Raw genomic sequence first — 19893 nt, forward strand, 5'->3', positions numbered from 1 at the left:
AAGGCATTTTTACTCACGCTAAGGTATTCTCTAAGTGCTGGTTTGTGATTTGTGTCCTGGTATGGATGACCATTCGGATGGTACGTCAGACTTTGGTTTCGACTTGATCTACCTCTCAACTGTGATTCTTTGGTCTGTGGTATTTGTTTTCCTCCCAGTCCGCCTAATAAGTCACCGTGTGATGTATAGGATATGCGAGATTGATGAGAGGTATATGATGAGTGCCGAGAACCTATCAAACAAAACAAAAAATAGTTCTAAAGCAAGCTCGCGACGGACGACAAAATCAAGCTTGAGGGAAAGTCTCGAGCGAAATGATCAAAATCGATGCGAAATTTGATAGTTTTAATAAGACTTATGAATTTTGTAACGGTCGTAATCAATCTGTAAATATGATTTATGATTTAAAGTCTGAAAATGATGAAATGCATTTTTTTAACTATTATTTATAGGAAGTCAATTTTGATCTGAGTCGATTACCTGAAACCAAACGATTTTTTTAAAAGTATAGTACAATATTTAAAAAAAAGTGTTGTTATTTAATCAATCAACGTTGCTTAAATATTATTTGTAAAGACAAGCTTTTCAAGCGGTGCAAATAACACTCGTTTTTATATTATCGATTTTATGAAGTAGGTCTTTAAAAGTCGACCAGAAATAAAAAAAAAATCTAATAAGACCATGGGATGATGAAAAAATTCAAAAATTGACTTAGATTTTTTTGAAATTCATACATGTACTTAAATAAATAAGTATATATATGTAATTGAATTTATATCTGCTTATTTGTGTATTATATTGATAAAAATGTGTGAAGAATTAAAAAAAAAGTGATTTAATTTTTTTGAACTGTTCACTCAAACTTCATACCGATATAATTAAAAATCTGATGAATATTTAATAAATTCAATTCAGTTTGCAATATGTACTTTATATTCTGTCTCTATAGCTAGTGAGTGATATACGCGTGCTTGTGTTTATTTATATCATACATATACACAAATGTATGTCTAATATATTGTACATAAGTTAATTTATATTTCTTGCAAGCCATAATAAAATCAATATTGTGTGTTTTAATAACGTGTTTATGCGTCTGTTCTGAAGCGTGTAAATTGAGTACTTTATTATGAACTCAATAACAGAAACTTGAAATAAAAATCATAAGTAGTGAACGGCTTTCAAAATAATCCTACGTGTAGCACTTAAACTACAGATAAATCTATATCACCTGTTATTTACATTGAATTTGTTTCGAGTTTGAAATTAAATATTGATTATTATTCTTAGAATTATTACACATATACAATTAGTTTAAATATTATTATATTAATAATGATAAAATAAAAAAGATTTTTCAAATGTAAAAAATTACTACTTTACCTATGAAAATTCCACAATGTTAATTTTATGGAATGAAAATATTCGGAAGTGCTATTGATTGAAAAAAAATTAATGCATTTTGTTTTAAACATAATAATGACATGCTTTAATAATGAATTTCCAAAGGCAAACAAAGCGTGCTTTGAAATTTTAATACATTTTTTTAGGGCTGAAATTTAAAATGATTTAAATTTTGATGTTATTAACTATACTGAGTTTAAAAATACATAGCTTACAGAAAATCGAGAGAAATAAAATATGCGCACATACATAATACTCATATGTACATACGTTATATAGATTCTCTTACTAAATTCTCTTACTTTAGATTGTTCAGCAAGCTATATGTAACATATGTATATTAAAAACAGTAATTTTCAACTCTCATCATTATTTTTTTTTGTGTTCAGTGCGCGAATAGAACTTCCGAATCGATAGTATGTAGGCGGCTAGATTTATCTGCTTGCAAAACTGACCTAAATTAGCATAATACACAGGAACAATGATGGCACCGTTCTCTTCCGACATTGGTGTGACAGCGTTCGAGTCGTCCGCATAAGGCAAGTGTTCTTGAGCATCTAAATATGTTGATAGGACGAGAGGCTTCCTGTCAGCTCCCGGCGGCACCAATCGCCCTCTGCCATTCCTTAGTGTGAGCTGATGGGATCCCCTCGAGCCTCTTCTCAGGTTGAATGGTGAGCCGGGCAACGATAAGCTTGCCTGAAAAAAATAATCTCAGCTGATGCCAGCTCGAATAAGCTCTTAATTAGAACAAATTTCAAATTAATTAAGCAAATCCTACACAAGTTGTAGTCTCCTAGATACAGATATACAACAAATTGTATAACGGTTAAACTTTTGTAATATGTATATATACAAAAGTTATAATAAAATGCACCAAATAGTATTAAATATACAATCTAGTAATAAATTTTATTTCTTGAGTTTTCATATGTACTAAAACTAGCGTATTAGATTCTAACTGAAAATATATAGATATATCAACGTTTCATAGCATGCAGAATGGTGCAAACACAAAGTAATTTTTGAGCTAAAGTTATCATATAATAAATACAGTGACAGAGAGAAAGAAGATCGCCTTCGTTCAAATCAAGTTTATGAAGAGAACATCCTAAAATTTTAATTTTTATGGAACAACACCAATGTATGAGGTTTACAATGCTCCACATACCTGCGAGCTATCCTGGTAGAACGCATAACAAATCTGGCTTTTAGTTCCATATTTAGCTAGTCTTTCAGGATGGGGAACCTTCAATTAAGACATAATAATCGATCATTACACTCAATTTACGGAATGTTGTACAATAATTGTAGTTTTTATTTAGTTATTTTAATAACATCGAGTGTCAAAAGCAAGCGGCTATATAAATATATATAGTAATTTTAAGTAAGTGCTAGGAAGTCACAACATCGATCACATTAATTTATCAGTTAGGAAAAGAACACTGATCTGTACCGAATATAGTTACCATGTATATATACATATATATATATATATATATATATATATATATATATATATATATATATATATATATACATACATATATATATATATATATATATATATATATATATATATACATACATATATATATATATATATATATATATATATATATATATATATATATATATATATATATACATACATATATATATATATATATATATATATATATATATATATATATATATATATATATATATATACATACATATATATATATATATATATATATATATATATATATATATATATATATATACATATATATATATATATATATATATATATATATATATATATATATATATATATATATATATATATTTATACCTAATATATACATACATATATTATATATATATATATATATATATATATATATATATACATACATATATATGCATACATATATATGCATACATATAAATATATAAATATGTATAATGCTCAAAACCACTGTTTTACATATAAACTGCATGCTTCATACAATGCGATGCACCATTCTACATATCCGAGAGTATAGTATCGAACCACAGTTCAAAAACAAAGCATTTAGAAAATGTCCTTACAATACTAAAAGGCTCTAACAAAGCAACATTATATAATAATATTATATGTATAAAATTTTTCAATTTTACTATAAGGACTTTACTATATTATAAATTTGTTTGAATACTCAAATGAATTACAAACATGCCACTCTGAAAATATGGTATGCCATCAATTTTTTTTTAATAATAATGCCGTGCAAGATGGTACGTGCATTATGTTATAACTTGTATTTTATTCAATGGCTCATTACAGTCACTGTTAATGTATAATATGTACTTATAACTCATATAAAGGATCTCAAATATTATAAATTTCATTGTTAAATTTGCTTATGACTATATAACTTCATTAATTAGTATATGGATGTTATTAAATTCAGAACCTACCTTTAGCGATGATTATGTCATCTAATACAAATACCCTTGTACCATTAAAAAACATAAAATTCTTCAGAAGATTTCAAATATTCCGATCTGATTTAATTAAAAATAAAGTAAAAATATAACAAAAATATTTTGGATAATTTGTTTCGGTTAATTCCGTATTGAAAAAAATATATATACCTTCTGAAGACTTGAAAAATCTAGTTAAAAATGCAATACGAAAGCATTCGTCTTTGTTCTAGCAAGTAAAGTTTATGTGTAACATGCAAAGGATGTTCAAATTGTAAATAGTTCTACATATTTAACTACGAATGAATGATCTTTAGAACAAATCAAAACAGATGACAACGTACATGTATCGTGAAATAAAAAATATGATCTTCTAAGATTAAATAGACACAAATCAATGACAAATATTACACACACACACACACACACTAATATATTATATATTATGAAAGAGAGCCCAATTTAAAATTTCCATATTCGCGTTGAAAAATATATTGTAAGTGTTTTTTCATTCTCAATTGTCGATTTGAACAAAAGATTTAGCTGATATTCATGATCGAAGTAATCAAATTACATATACATATATACAATATATTATATATATGCATGTATATTGGAAATTGAAGATATTTTCAAAAACCCCGATGACCTATTGATATGAAAGAAATGTCAATTTTTTAGTGAATGTGCAATATAATGAATGTAAAAAATGTTCCGTATGTATTCTAAAACCCAGTATGTAAATTCAAACCAAGGCTACCAGCAGTTTTACAAGTATGAAAATGTAGATATGTATAATTATTATAATAGCAATTGTGATTGTTCATAAAAATTCGTGAAATTACAATATGAAGTCAAAGAGGAATGATCGATGAAAATCTACAAGCTTTAAAATGAGTGTATAAATATATAAAAGCTTATTTAACGATAAATAAGTGTAACTTTTATCAATGTGTACCTTTTTCTTCAAATAAATTCCGCACTTTTGTAATAATGTATTACTGTGATATTTTAAAATACGATTAATGTTGTAACGTTGTAATTATTATATTATAATATATGTAAAATATTTTATATTTGTTTTAATCACCAAATAATAGAAAAAGGTGTTTGTATTATAAATAATAATTGAAAAATCATATTACAGCTGTTATGTATGAACTAAAACTTTTCGATAATTTTGCATTATTTATTTAGTTGTGTATTATAATTTTGCTTTAATACGAATTTAAATTAATTATGAATATTTTTTAGTTGTAAAAATACTTTTAACAATCATATATAAAATAAAAAAATGGCTCCTTTCAAATCTAAATGAAGTATTTATAGATAAATATATACGCATACACATTCGCATTCTCAAATGCATGCTTTTAATCACGAATATCGTATAGATACTATTGTAAATATACATATACAACAACATACATACAAACGTAAGCATGTATTTATATATATTTGTAAAGGCAATTTCAAAATTAACTTGAAATGAAACAGTCACCGTAATGTGATATTGAAGTTAATATTATATATTATATAATATGTATATACATACTATTTATAATAAATATAAAAATACACAAATATAGTATATTTTAGATAATTAATTACAAAGATAAAGGATCTGGTAAATGATTTATCAGTGAATGGAGAAAAAATAACTAAAATAAAAACTGTATGAGGTAGAATAAAATGTTATAATAAAAGTTTGGCAAGTGGTCGTTGCAATTTGCAAAATTTGTCATTTTCATATATAGAGAAAATGGAAGTAGGTGAAAAGCCAAGGCATTGCTAGTAATGGTATGTCATCGGAAAATTTATGTATCTATGATATAAACGTAGCAATAAACATATATTTTATATACAAATAACAAATACAAACACACACACACGTTCATATATATATATATTTATAAGTATATATTTAGAAGAAACTTTGTAGGGAAAATGAAAAGTATATTAAGTGTAAGAGTTAGTATAACGGTAAATTTTAGAAAAATCTGTAAAATTTAAAATTATTATTGTTCTCCCGACATTATAAATTTCCACGTGGAAAATAAAATCTATGTTTGTTTTTGAAGTAATTTCGTTTTTAATAAAATATTTCAAGGAATTTGAAACAAGCAGTACATCTATGTATGTATGTACATGTATAATTTTATAATTTGTAAGAAGATATTTAAATTTATTTTGTCTTTTTTTGTTAATATAAACTAAAAAATAACGAGTCTTAAAATAAGATTAGTAATTTAATTATTATTTTATGGTGTTCAATATTAAATTGTAAAATTATGATTTAAAATTTTTTGTGTTTTAAATATTTTATAAAAGTTAGGTTGATGTTTTTGGTGTATGATATTATATTTGTGCAAGTGTGTATGTGTGTGTGTGTGTGTGTGTGTGTGTGAACGAATTTACTGAACAATGAATAATATGTAAGTACATACATGTATATTAAAGACAACACCGAGAGTCAATGAAAATAGGTTTTGCAAAAAGCCGTGAAATTAATGCTATTATTTGGTATTTTTTTTTATTGTATCTGTTAAGAAGTGTTTACGTTAAATTTAGAAAAAGATCTAGAAAAATGTATTAATATCATATAGAAGATGTTCGAATATGTAGAAATATCCACCGATGTTTAAATCTAAATATGAATATCGCCTTAGATTTTCCTCTCATTAAAAATGTTTTATTTTGAATAGATTTTAATATAAAAGCCAGGTATTTTTATGAATTAGTGTATCTGATGTAAGAATTAGTATTCAAATCTGTCAATGTTGTTTGTGAATGTATGTATGTATGTATGTATGTATGTATGTATATGTATGTATATGCAGAGGTGGCTCAAATAAATTATCTGAATTTACAAAAATTAGTTACAAAGCACATACCCATTGTGAATACATGCTTTTATAAATAAATACATATACACAACGACAAAACAAGTAATCTATTGATGCCTTGTACTCTCTAAATAATATTATAATTCCAGAGCGTTGAGAAAAATTCGAAATTAATTTGATTTATAACATATAACTGTACATTGATATAATTTATTATGCCAAATTCTTGGGAAAATTTAATAAAGCCACCGCAATCAAAGCTCCAATAAAATATTATTTAAATGGTTAAGAGCGGGTGTACATATACTTTGAATTATGTATCAGTAATTGATGCAAATCGCCATATTAGTTGAATGTTAAAACTGTGTAAAAACACTGTCAAGTAAATTAAAAGAATTTGATTTCGGTTTTAAGAGGGCTGTACACCCGAAATCTTAATTTTGTTGCCGTTCCTTTCTTCGATATTGTATATATTGAGTGAATGTATATATTGAGTGAATGTATATATTGAGTGAATACGACAATATATATCAATATATATATTGAGTGAATGCGACAGTTGCGCTTCGACCAGATAAAACGTATTTTAAATTGACAAAATCGAGGATTGGTATTCTCCTATTTTCTCCTCTGAAACTGGACCAATTTTAAAAAAAATTTCATCATCGGTATAAGAAAGATATTTTCTGTGCAACTATGTGCGTATTTTTTTTAAAATCGACCGTTAAATAAGCACGCTGGACTCTTTTCGTGGGTATAAAAAAGAGGCGATTTTATTGATGTTTGGCGGCTCCTAGCTCCTATAAAAAATAACTAATCAAAAAAATAAAACGATAGATGCAACCCAATGGTGGATATCCATAGCATATTAAAAAATAATTTATCTAGTGCCATAATTGAGGAAGGGAGAAGTCTAATACGTTTGTATGGACAAGGCGCTGGTGTCCAGCCCTCTTAATTAAGTAACCATGCTATACATATATTTGTATAATATATAGCCTAGGAGTATTGTTTTTAGTCTACGGTGTGAATAATACTTAATTTCTACAAGATGATACATATGTATATGTATCTCAGAGAATGGAAATCTTTTGTTGTTACTGTAGTATAGAGCCAAATTCGATTTCCATGTGGTGTATGGTGTATGGTGTATGGTGTGTGGTGTGTGGTTAGTAGAAGTGGAGTGTATGGAAGTGGAGTGGTAGCATGTGGCAAATATAGAGCAGCAGCGTGACATGCGCGTACTTACCACGCTGACCTTGCGGCCCAACGGGTGGTGATGATAGCCGTGCTGTTGCTGCAGCTGGTGCTGATGCATCAGTTGCTGTTGTTGCTGTTGGTGTTGGTGGTGGTGTTCGCTCACCGACTCGAGACCCTCGCTGCGCACGGACATCTTCTCCCGGTTGTTGTCGTCGTTGCCCTTTTCTTGTCCAACGAATGACTCGTAGCTGTGACACGAGAAGTCTGACGGAGATTTCGCCATGGGTTCAGCTATCCCAGCAGCTGCAGCCGCAGCAGCCGCTGCATGCGCCTCCAGTTTGGCGGCGCGCGCTGCCGCTGCTTCTTCCGCTTCCTGCAATTATGTACAATCTCGATCAACAATCAGAATACTTACATTCAAATCCATATACCAACATCGTTCACACATACCCTAAGGGCTTCTTCTTCGGCCGCTTCTTCTTCTTCAGCTTTCTTTTGCAATTCGTCGTATGACATGGCGACAATGGCCAAAATTAAGTTAACCAAGTAGAATGATCCCAGAAAAATAATTACAATAAAGAATAACATGTGCCATGGACCTGCTGATCTAAGTACCTACAAATTAATTTTTCAAGTCATCATTTTGTATCAATATACAAACATAAATGTGTATACAATATTAAAAGAAACTTAATAATATTTTTATCGGTCTCCGTCACGGGCCCGAATGTGAAACGCCCGAAAACGCAAATTCGGGCTAAAATTTCACATTCGGGCCCGTGAGGTAGACCCTATTTTTTTTTTCTATATGTAAATTGTTCAAGCATCATACATTCATTGTATCATAATGTAATTGATATATGTATGTACATATTGTAATATTATGTCGTTTTCAAATCTTATTAACCAAAATTAATATTATGAAGACAGCAATTACCAATTGATATAAATTTTCCCAGTAATCTTGCGTCATAAGACGAAAGGCAGAAAGGAATGCCCAACCAAACGTATCAAAGCTGGTGTATCCATAATTTGGGTTGTCACCATATCCTTGTAGGCAAATGTATCCATGACCACACATACTGAAATTAGAAATAATATTAATTAGCTTAAAAAACAATAAAATCATTTTTTTTGTTAATATAATATCAGTTACATAGCGACTGATAATATAATATGCTTGCTTTTGAAAAATAAAAAATAGAAAGCATTAAAGTTGATAAAAAGTGTAAAAAAGTATTACCCTGCTCCAGTTGAATTGCCACATAATGGTGGGTCTACAAAACCGTTAAAAAACCAATTTGCTAAAAAATAAATAAATAAAATGAGATTTATTATTCTAAGGTATTATACATAATATAAACTTTCCACACGTATTTTGACTTACAAGAATTTTTATTAAATCTATCCCAGTTTTCGTGAGTCAAATTTCCCCACGATCCATCCATTGGAAACACTTTTATGCATTTTTGCGTCAAAACACCCATATAAATTTGAAGACCCATTAAGGCAAATACACTAAGTGAAAACATGGTTAAAATAATTACATCCCGGAGATTTTTTACTGATTCTATGACGGCACCTACGATGGTCTTCAAACCTAGTGAAAGTAAAAACGTTTGTTAATAGTTTGGTCATGGAAAATGATAAATGATTCAAATTCAAATCTTTAATTGAACACTATTTATTATGTATGCGAAATTTGATTCGTATAAGAATAAAAAATTAATTAAATTAAATTATTACTTGGTGAAAAATTTATTTTTGAAAAGTAATAAATATTTTGTGAAACTAATATGGTAAATGAATGCAAACTTATGTCTATGTCCCTTACTTCTAAGATTAATTTGTTTCTAGTACTATATTAGCTACACATGCATGAAATATATTTACCCGGCACTATAGCAACTGTTTTCAATGCTCTTAATACTCTGAATGTTCTCAAGGCAGCTAAATTTCCAAGATCTATTCCCATTGTTACGTAACTGTAAAGAAATTGTTAGAGTACAAACATTTAAGTAATCCTCCTAAGTTCTAAATATATAAATCTAAATATGTAACTATGATTTGGACTTTACAAAGAACAAGTTACCGTTTGATTTAACAATATTTAATAATCTAAAATATATAACAATGAACGATATAACACAAATCGATCACTAATAGTTTTACTGATAATAATAATAACACAGACATACATATACTAAAAATAAGTCTTGTATATGTACGTATGTATATAATAGTTTTTATATCCATATGTGGGCACACATATGTTAAATTTGAGTTTCAAAGGGATGTATTTTAATAGCAAATCCTGATAAGGAAAATTTTACCCCTTTAATGAAGGGAATCTTAAGATTCAATAAATAGTTCATATTTTTTACATACTGCCATTTACATTAGAAAATAATTTTAATGCTTTAAGTGCAACATTAAAAAGGCAAGCATATTTAAATATATACAAATATAATTAGAGTACAATAATTTTACTCGTATTTTTTTAAAAAAATCACAAAAAAATACACAAATGTTACAAATATTATTTATAATATAAAAAACGTTTATATATAATTTTAGGGAAAAATGAACCATTTATTTTGTTCTAAGAAAATGATTGCTCATATATTCTTTCAGGAAGTATTTTCAGATTTACTAAATTCAAAAAAACACTACTTAAATGAAAACCGTTCATAAGAACTAATCTTTTTACTATATACATATGTATGTATGTAACATATAATGTACATACGTACGTATATACAAAGTAAAATAAGATTTCCCACAACACGAGAAGAAAAGTTCTATGGAACGGTCAATTAAATTGAAATAGAAAGAGCTATCTACGAATGAGTCTACATTAAATTCTAATGTTACTATTGGTCTACTACTCACGCTAATGCTATTACTACGAAGTCGAGCCAGTTCCATGCGTCTCTAAGGTAAGTGAATGGCTGAAGTATAAAACCTCTGGCCATCACTTTCACTGCTGACTCAAACGTGTAGATCCCAGTAAATATAACTCTGGAAAATCAAATGTTACTGATTTGAATCTAAACAAAAAAGTATATATTTTTCAAAAATACAAATTTATGCAAAAAAATGGGTATTACATTGTTACTCGTAAGCAAAAAACGGGTCATTTCATTCATAATAATAAAAATATAATACAAAAGTATATATTATATGTACACAGTCATATGTATTATTCAGTGGTCATGCTCATCGAAAACTTTTTAGTACATTTTAAATTCATTTAGTATGGAGGTGCATATTTAAAAATAAAAACACCAGAATGTATACGAAAATGTATCAGGCATTTCGTCCACAAGTAAAATATTTCATAATATCAAATTACACAACAAATGTGTGCTTTGAATTTTTTTTAGAAACACATGTCCAAAAACGTTTAAGGGAATTGTAAAATATAAAGATATGTTTTTATTTGGAAGGTACAACAATCAGAGCACACATTTCAAAATATTATTGATTTTTTTATTATCTTAAATTTATAAAATAAATAATAATGATGAGTCGAAATAAGTAAAAACAATGATATTGATCCTAAATTAAATTATTTTTCAAGCAATAAAATATTAAAAAGTTAAATATAATATATATATTAAACAAGGTACCTAATCTATACATATGTATAATAAATATTAAGAATCAAAATTACACATGAAATCAAGCTATCAATTTAATAATTATTTTGTATAATGCTATGTTTTACAAAAATTTATAAAATTCTATCCAAATGAAATCTAAAATAACGGGTAAATATGTTTTAATAGACACAATATACAAGTGAAATTTGAATTATGGTAGTGTTTCGAGAGTATGTATGTATGTGTATATTTACAATGATTTTTAAGAAAAGGTTACAATACTCACTCTGTGCTTTCTACTGTAGGCGTGGTCGGCATAATCATGAGGATACAATTTACAAGAATAGTGGTGATGATAAATAAGGAAAACAGTGGATGAACTAAAATGTAGATAGCTACGCGCCGAATAGGATTGAAGGGGTCCAATATCCACATTGCATCGGTGGCCGAAAATCTGAAGATATCTTTTCCTCTACTAACTACTACGAATGTCTGAAAATTCACAAAATAATCAATTAACAACACGCTCTCACAGTTTTTATCGCAAATTTATAACACTATAGAGTTTCAAATTCACCCTTTTATTGTGATAAAAAGAATCGATGTCTTCGAGTGGTGTGGAGGCAAGTTCAGGTGGAAAACCACCCTGGAGTCTAACAGGGACGGGTACTCCCTGTTCCAGGGTGGGATCGGGTTGTGGACCTTCATCTTCGTCTTCGTCTTCATAACGTACCTGAAAGATCAACGTCAAAACTTAATATGCGAATTTACCTATGCACAAATTAATATTAAAAATCGTTAACAATAAAGCATTTCAAATAGGCTAATATTATATTTGGATTGATATTTGATTTTTTTTTCTAAATATTATTTTTCAATAATATATAATAAATATTAATGATTCATTTTACTATGTGAAAATACATTAAAAAAATACCAAATTTTCAATCCTTATATATAATATGTATATAGGTTAAAGTAAAAGTCATTCAAAAATAAAATCATAATTTCAATATAAGCTGTGAATACTGCATTGAAATATGACATCACAAAAAATATATCAAAACAAATTATTGTCTCTTTGTACAAAATTTCAATTTAGACTATTGTTTATAATTATATTTAAATGCTACTGAAATCATTTTTCAAAAATTTATTAAATTACTTTGAATTTATTGTGTGAAAGAAAAAGCAAATTATGAACTTTGAAGTATATATGTACATCTTATGATAATTATTTTAATGAAAGTTTGAGCGTGCTAGAGCTTTCACCAGATAAAAATCGTAAGGTAAACTTACATATATGTAGTTTACAATTTGCTTTAACTACTAGCGCAGTTTAATATATATATATTGATTTAATAATTTTCAATTGAAAGCATTGATTGAAAATAGATAATTACTCCAATCTTCTGTTTCGCCCTCCCTCGCTCATCACCATTTCTATTTCACCACCCCGTTTCGTTACATATCACTTTGCATGTTCATATAAACCTCTCATGTGTGTCCAGCATTTACATAATTTGTAATATTATTGATATAAACGAATTGGTTATATTATTACTGTAAGCAACCGATCAACTCTACTTGCACACTTTATTCATAAATATAATCCACGCATACATTTATACAAAGTAAAAATTGTTTAGTGACTGTAAAATTAGCATGAAAATGTATAACATTCATAGCATCGATGACGAAATATCCTAAAATTAACAATATTAGAAAATAATAACAAAACAATAAGGTGCATAGAAAATAAAAAATATAAGTATAATATCTATGCACATTAAAAGAATCTAGAACAGGAAAAATGTAAAGGGCAGTGTCCAAAAATGCATCAAATTACATTGGCAATATAATACCTACCTAATTATATTAATTAATTGAATGATTATTGTTTCTATGTGATCGTGCAATCATTAGCATACTGTAATATATTAATTAATATATTTTTAAAACTAAAATGCTAGATACTACAGAGTAGGCTATGTGCAGTTATGGTGAAAATGATATGAGTCGAACGTGTCAGTATTTGTCGTTCCATGATATTTCGATTATGAGATATATGTTTGGAGAACACAAATCATGATTTAATTTCAGTTATGTTATGATTATATTTGTTTTGTTTGTTTATTATGAATAGAAAAAATAATACAGGTATACATATGTAAATATCAAGAATTTATGATATTCATAAATTTTTGTATGTCATACTTCAATAAATCAGCGAGTATAATTAATCATTGTGAAGTATTAGATTTTTAGTAATAGTAATAATAGTAAAAATAATATATATAGTATGTTGTGCTTAATCAGAAAATATACAAAAGTTTTATATAAAATAGCATTTCATAAAATAAATATTGATAATTTCATTATTAAGGAAGGCACTTTGTTTTTAACCTGTAGAAAATTAATGTTTCATTTTTTATTGGCTTCATGCTTTGCTTACAAACCTTTAACTGTTGCTAAAAATTGAACGAATTGCTCATATCATCGATAATACGTAACATTATTCATATTAAATTTTCTATATGATTGTGCAAAATTTCATTTCGTGATTTTTTTTAAATTTTAATAACAAATTAAAGTTTATGAATGATGTTTTTCTAGATGATCCATATATCATTCCAAATCCAGCTCAAAATCCAAGAAAAACTAAGTAAAAACCTTCGGTGAATTAAAAATACAATATATATATATATATATATAGTTGTATCTAATTAGAAATCTATATTTGGCATTGTCTTAGAGAAAAATCCACTACGTATCAATAATATTTATTATCATCAATTGAGCAAGGCGGCAAACTAAAATATATTTGAAAAGCTTTTGGCTGTATGCCTTTCGCCATTCCTTAAAGTTTAGCTGTGTTGTCTAAAAGTCTAATGCAAACGAATAAATGGTATTTGATACGAAAAAAGTCTATGTGACGTGTTGTGACGACACAACGTGTACACAAATACGCTTACAGGACGTTCACTTTACTATTTTACAAATTACTAAAACTATAATATATATATACGTATGTATATGTTAATGTAAACATACAAATATATATTTATATTATTGATTTTTCAAGTATAAAGGAAAACAAACTCCAGCTAAACTCGATTGCTTAATTGGCTGAAAAGCGTGAAGTTTACTCACTAAAAATGCAATGGGACAAAACCAATATTAAAGTTAGATCTGATTTGAGTTATCGCTAATTATACCACAATCAGTTCGTTGGGAATAAACTGTATAAATATATTTGTAAGTGCCAATCTGATATGAAAAATCATTTAAATTAAACGTGTATATTGTATATATGTATTCTATAAATAATTATATATACATACATATGTTAATGTTAAATAGAGAAAAAAATTTGGAATGTAGTCGTGTGTAATATTTAATTTTGTATTTATATTATTTAATTGGCGATAACTGATTTTATTCATGTCCTTACATATCTATTAAAAAACGAACTTGGAAGATATAATATAGGATATTTGGGGCAAACGAGCATTTCTTACTTCTTTTTTCTTTTTCTTCCGCCCAAAACCGGTCTGAAAATTGTGAAAATATGAAAGAGGTTTACATAAAAAATAGATAGAGAAGAGAAAAAGAAACAACTACATAAACATATACAATTTTTTTAAAACAAAAATCAATTAAAACAAGCTATTATTTTTACATGAAACGAAAATATCAAAGAATACAGAAAAAAAGGAAATTGTTTTCTGTTGTGTATAGAGTTTTTTGGATCGATATCAGTTTACCCCAATTGGTTTGAAATAAGTATATCAATTTAATTTTTCACATAAAATTGTATGTGTACAATAGCAAATTATATAATGTTTTGTTTGTATAATATATATAATAGAAATATTTTTCTGTTATGTGGAACAAAATGGAAATGAAATAAGAAATATATTTTTCAGTATTGTAATTATATTTGAAATAATAGCTCATTTGTTACGACTTTGTGTAAAATATATATATAAATATACATATATATTTAACACTAAAACTACATATAGATTGTTGAAGAGATCATGCATGGACAAACCTCTCCTTCCGCTCTCTTCTTTTCGAGCTCTTTCTGTTTGGCATCTTCTTCCGCTATTCGTAATTGTATGGCAGCCAATGATTCTCGGGTGAAGGGTCGGAACAAGCATCGTTCTTCCTCACTGAGCGAGTCCAAGTCCGCGGACATTGTCTAATGGACTCTGGACAAGCAGACAGCCTGTAAAGTAAACAGAATATCATTCAATATTTTGCAACATTTGTGCATCTCAAAATACACAACTTAATCTATGGAAAATATTTTTTAATATAACTGCTACAGTAATATTATACCAACATGAATAATTCTGTAGTAAATTAATTGTACTAAGCTTATGTTATCATTACACCTATAAAAGTATGATAAATGATGATGATGATGTTACCTGCTAACAGCGGAGGGGCGGTCCGGCGGCAGAAGGGCCCAGACGGCCTCGCACGGAGCGCCCCAAACTCACTCCCTCCGACCACTCAGCAGCGTGCCTTTCTATACCTAAATGATTATTACAATTAATAATCATTACCAAATACGTCACTTTTTATTAAAATTAAGTTTTATGTATGTGAATATGTATAGTATGTGAGTATGTATAGTAAAAAGTCTTTTGAAATGAAATTTTTGTATCAATTAAATCATCACTATGTATTTGAAATACGCTGTTTTATAAAATATAGTTCAGAATGATTTTACCTGTCGTAGTCAGGTGAAGTAGGAATGCTGCGATGATAAGCGTTGTCGTAGTTATTATAATGTGATCGTAGAAGGGAACAATCAACGGAAGGGCGAGATCTCTCATGACCGACCTGAAAGTGATTTAAATAACTCATTTAATTTCATAATATATAAAAAAATCATCATAATATATAAAAAAATACCATGAAATAATTTAAAAAGGGATTAACTGAAACATGAGCTCTTACACGCACAAAGCTGCTTAAAAAGTGTTTATTGAAAGCGTTTTCCCCATAAACCGATAAAAAGCTTAAATCTCAGTGTTAGGTTTCTTTATAGCGATTAAGTCTTGTACATTTCATAAAATGAAAAATTTGTATCACGTGTGCTTCATACGTTTATCAAAATATGAAAATATCTCTCTGTTCGACCCGCATTGACCTTTTGTAATATCATAATTGTTAATATTGCCTGCTATGCAAATAATGACGTTAATTACCGTCTTTCAACAATCCGTATAAAATTAGGAACGATATTTAATTTAGTTGTTAAGTTAATATTGTATTGCATATATGTATGTACGGTCTTATGTATGTAGGTAGTACAATATTCTTTTGTATGTAATTGAATATTTGACAAAATGAAAGTGGCACATTAGTAGTATAATAATAAATTAATTCAAGAATTGTTTATTACTCTAACGAGGTCAAACAGTAGTACATACATACAAACATACACATGTGTGCTATACACGAGATCACAAATTTACATTTAATATACATACATATATAAAATACATTTAATAACGAAATAATTCAATATATGAGCCGTTATATTTGAAAGTGGCAGAAGTCCAATTTTCAGTTACAAAAACACTGTTTCTGTTTGACTTAATTCACAAATTGTTATCACTTATTTTAATTCGATATGTCCAGAATCACGGAAAATCAGAATAAACGCACTACAGGCAGAGAAATGTTATATTAATAGAAGTGGCTTTAGGCATCATATTTTTGTCAAGTGACGATTGTCCACAGACAATCCTAAATAATTTTAGCATCAGTCGTATTTGATGCTTGGTGCTCGACGTATGTATGTCCGATAAAAACTTCTCTATTTGTTTATATTACTCGCAAGATGGGCAAGCATCGGTAGAGATTGCACAATGCATTCAAAAACACACAACAAACAACACGGGATACATTTTTATAAGTAAATTGATCCGATTGTATTCCGTACGTTGTAGCATATTTATAGAGACGTACCGCGTAATATTGACAACAATTATTTATTCGTAAGGGCCCTTCTATTATTATTACATTTCTCTGACTACAGGTCACCAGTATTTTTTAAATATTGTTAAACGTAAAACATTATGTTCAACGTTTCGCTAAATATTTATCGAAATGAAGAAAAGTGCACTTTAAAATATAGACGCTCATATGTACATATGTATATACAATATATAACTAATCATTTTGGAGTTTGTAAGATATTATAACTTTAGGATATTTTCATTTATATTAAATTTATTTTAAATTTTCGTTCCCATTCCCATTTGTCGGAAAAACGCAGGTAGCGAACACATTTGAAATTATTGCGTTGCAATGACACTCATTCCCGTTTTTCCCGTTTTTTCCCGTTTTTTTTTCACAGTAATCTTCCCGGACATGCACACAACAAATCCTGAAAGTTTCATCGTAATCGGTTCAGTGGTTTAGCAGCCTATTCGAGACACACACACACACAGACATTCATTTTTATATATATAATATAGATTCGGTCTCTGTGACGGGCCCGAATGTGAAACGCCCGAAAACGCAAATATCGGAAGGCAAAGATCGAAAATCGAAAGATCTCAAGTCGAAAGATAAAAAAAAGGGAGCATGGTAAACGGTACATACTCACTTAATTTGCGCGAGCAGGATACAACAGGAACAAGAGGAACATGCTCTTCCTCCCGTATTCTGCGAGTGCACATTAATACGGGAGGAAAAGCCTGTTCCTCTTGTTCCTGTTGTATCCTGCTCGCGCAAATTAAGTAAGTATGTACCGTTTACTATGCTCCCTTTTTTTTGATCTTTCGATTTTCGATCTTTGCCTTCCGATATTTGCGTTTTCGGGCGTTTCACATTCGGGCCCGTCACAGAGACCGAATCTATATTATATATATAAAAATGAATGTCTGTGTGTGTGTGTCTTGAATAGGCTGCAAACATATGTTTACGTAGATAAAACGAAGATTTAATAATATATAAATAATGTGTTTTTTGTTGACGTATTAGAAAATGGATTGAAAAGAGGAAAAGGGAAGGTGAAAAATATATAGGAAGACTAGTAAGTCGATGGGAAGCAATGGAGGAAGGCCAGAAACGAAAAATGAATACTTTGATTAGGATATTTAATACAAAAAGCTATTTTATGTTATATTACGCTGTCGAAAAGTGTTCCAGCATACTCGGAAAAAAATCACACTACAAAAATTTAGCATTTTTCAAAAAAATAAAATAATACCTGAACACATTGCGAAAATTCACTCAAAATATATAAAAAAAGAACACACACACACACAAATATGAATATAAAATGCACAATAAAATAGCTGCTGAGTGTCGTCCAATATAACTGATCGACGTAAATGATAGTTACCCTTATATAAACAAGCGGTTACGTAGGTCCACACGACTCGCACCGCATCGTCACAGAGGTGGGTGGTTCAAAAGCGGCCGACCAACCCCCCCACCTTTATTTACACATTGAAATATCAACGGATTAGAATTACGCAGACATCCGCCTAATTGGCTGCCGCGAAAGATACCCCTTTCATCCTCCCAAACCCTATTCGACCCCACCCGTCCCGGAACGGCGGGAATACTTCCGGGAAATTGTACCTCGCGGACGTGCACGAGAATGGAAACTTAAGCTTTTCCACGTGAATCTATTATACTATATTATACGTGTGGAGGTATAAAGTGACTTCATGTCTGCCTAAAGACCTAAAACGCTATGCGACTTGTGCGTCTGACCTTTGACTTGATAAAGTAACGCCATTGCTCATGTTTTTCTATCTAGACTCCATCCCCATAATACATACGTATGTATGTATGTATGTATAGCCGTGAAGGATTTTCGATCGTGACTTTTGCCTTCCAGCTCGTTCAGATATTGGAATTCGTTCGGTTATTATTATTGCTCACATTTGGCCTTTTTGCCTGGAACCTTCGCATACACATACAAACACAATTAAAACATCATATTTTACAATGTACATATGTATGTATGTAGGTGTAATTATTACATAATGCGTTAATGCTTGAATATTATTTCATATTTGCTCATACATAAAAGATGACGTAAAAGATATTTGCTTTAGATCGTCGACTTTAAAGAGACTCAGTTGAAAATAATACATGTATGTAAAATTTATTATGAACATTTTATAAGAATTGTAAATAATTATTTAAGATTTTTTCCTTTTATGCCTTTAAAAATTGATATAAAAATAAGATAACATTATAAATACTAACAAGGAAATACATACATAGATAATTTTCATTGAATTAGTATCTTTTAAATTGTGCACTATACATATATGAATAAAAAAAAGATTTTAAAAAGCAAACTATGTATATGTACTTTGGAATATTTAAAAAATATT

General features: G+C 28.7%; 1 protein-coding gene across 2 annotated transcripts in view; it reads right to left on the bottom strand.

The window, feature by feature from the left end:
* The window catches only part of para (sodium voltage-gated channel paralytic), a 34509-nt gene extending 15617 nt beyond the window's left edge, over window positions 1-18892 (bottom strand). Inside the window, exons 1-17 of one of the 2 annotated variants that reach the window (XM_077429305.1) lie at window positions 18750-18892; window positions 16254-16366; window positions 15949-16055; window positions 15567-15743; window positions 15031-15063; window positions 12087-12242; window positions 11796-12001; window positions 10797-10925; window positions 9798-9889; window positions 9292-9504; window positions 9148-9208; window positions 8842-8986; window positions 8355-8519; window positions 7954-8277; window positions 2576-2653; window positions 1860-2103; window positions 18-232 (exon numbers count right to left, since the gene is read on the bottom strand). In XM_077429305.1, the coding sequence (XP_077285431.1) occupies window positions 18-232; window positions 1860-2103; window positions 2576-2653; window positions 7954-8277; window positions 8355-8519; window positions 8842-8986; window positions 9148-9208; window positions 9292-9504; window positions 9798-9889; window positions 10797-10925; window positions 11796-12001; window positions 12087-12242; window positions 15031-15063; window positions 15567-15713 (2208 nt within the window). In that variant the 5' untranslated portion in view covers window positions 15714-15743; window positions 15949-16055; window positions 16254-16366; window positions 18750-18892. The remainder of the gene's footprint in view (window positions 1-17; window positions 233-1859; window positions 2104-2575; window positions 2654-7953; window positions 8278-8354; window positions 8520-8841; window positions 8987-9147; window positions 9209-9291; window positions 9505-9797; window positions 9890-10796; window positions 10926-11795; window positions 12002-12086; window positions 12243-15030; window positions 15064-15566; window positions 15744-15948; window positions 16056-16253; window positions 16367-18749) is intronic. The other variant, XM_077429306.1, reaches the window with a different exon arrangement.
* Between the last annotated feature and the right edge of the window lie 1001 nt (window positions 18893-19893).

This window comes from Arctopsyche grandis, chromosome 4 (genome assembly GCF_051622035.1).
Source record: "Arctopsyche grandis isolate Sample6627 chromosome 4, ASM5162203v2, whole genome shotgun sequence".
Taxonomy (NCBI): Eukaryota; Metazoa; Arthropoda; class Insecta; order Trichoptera; family Hydropsychidae; genus Arctopsyche; species Arctopsyche grandis.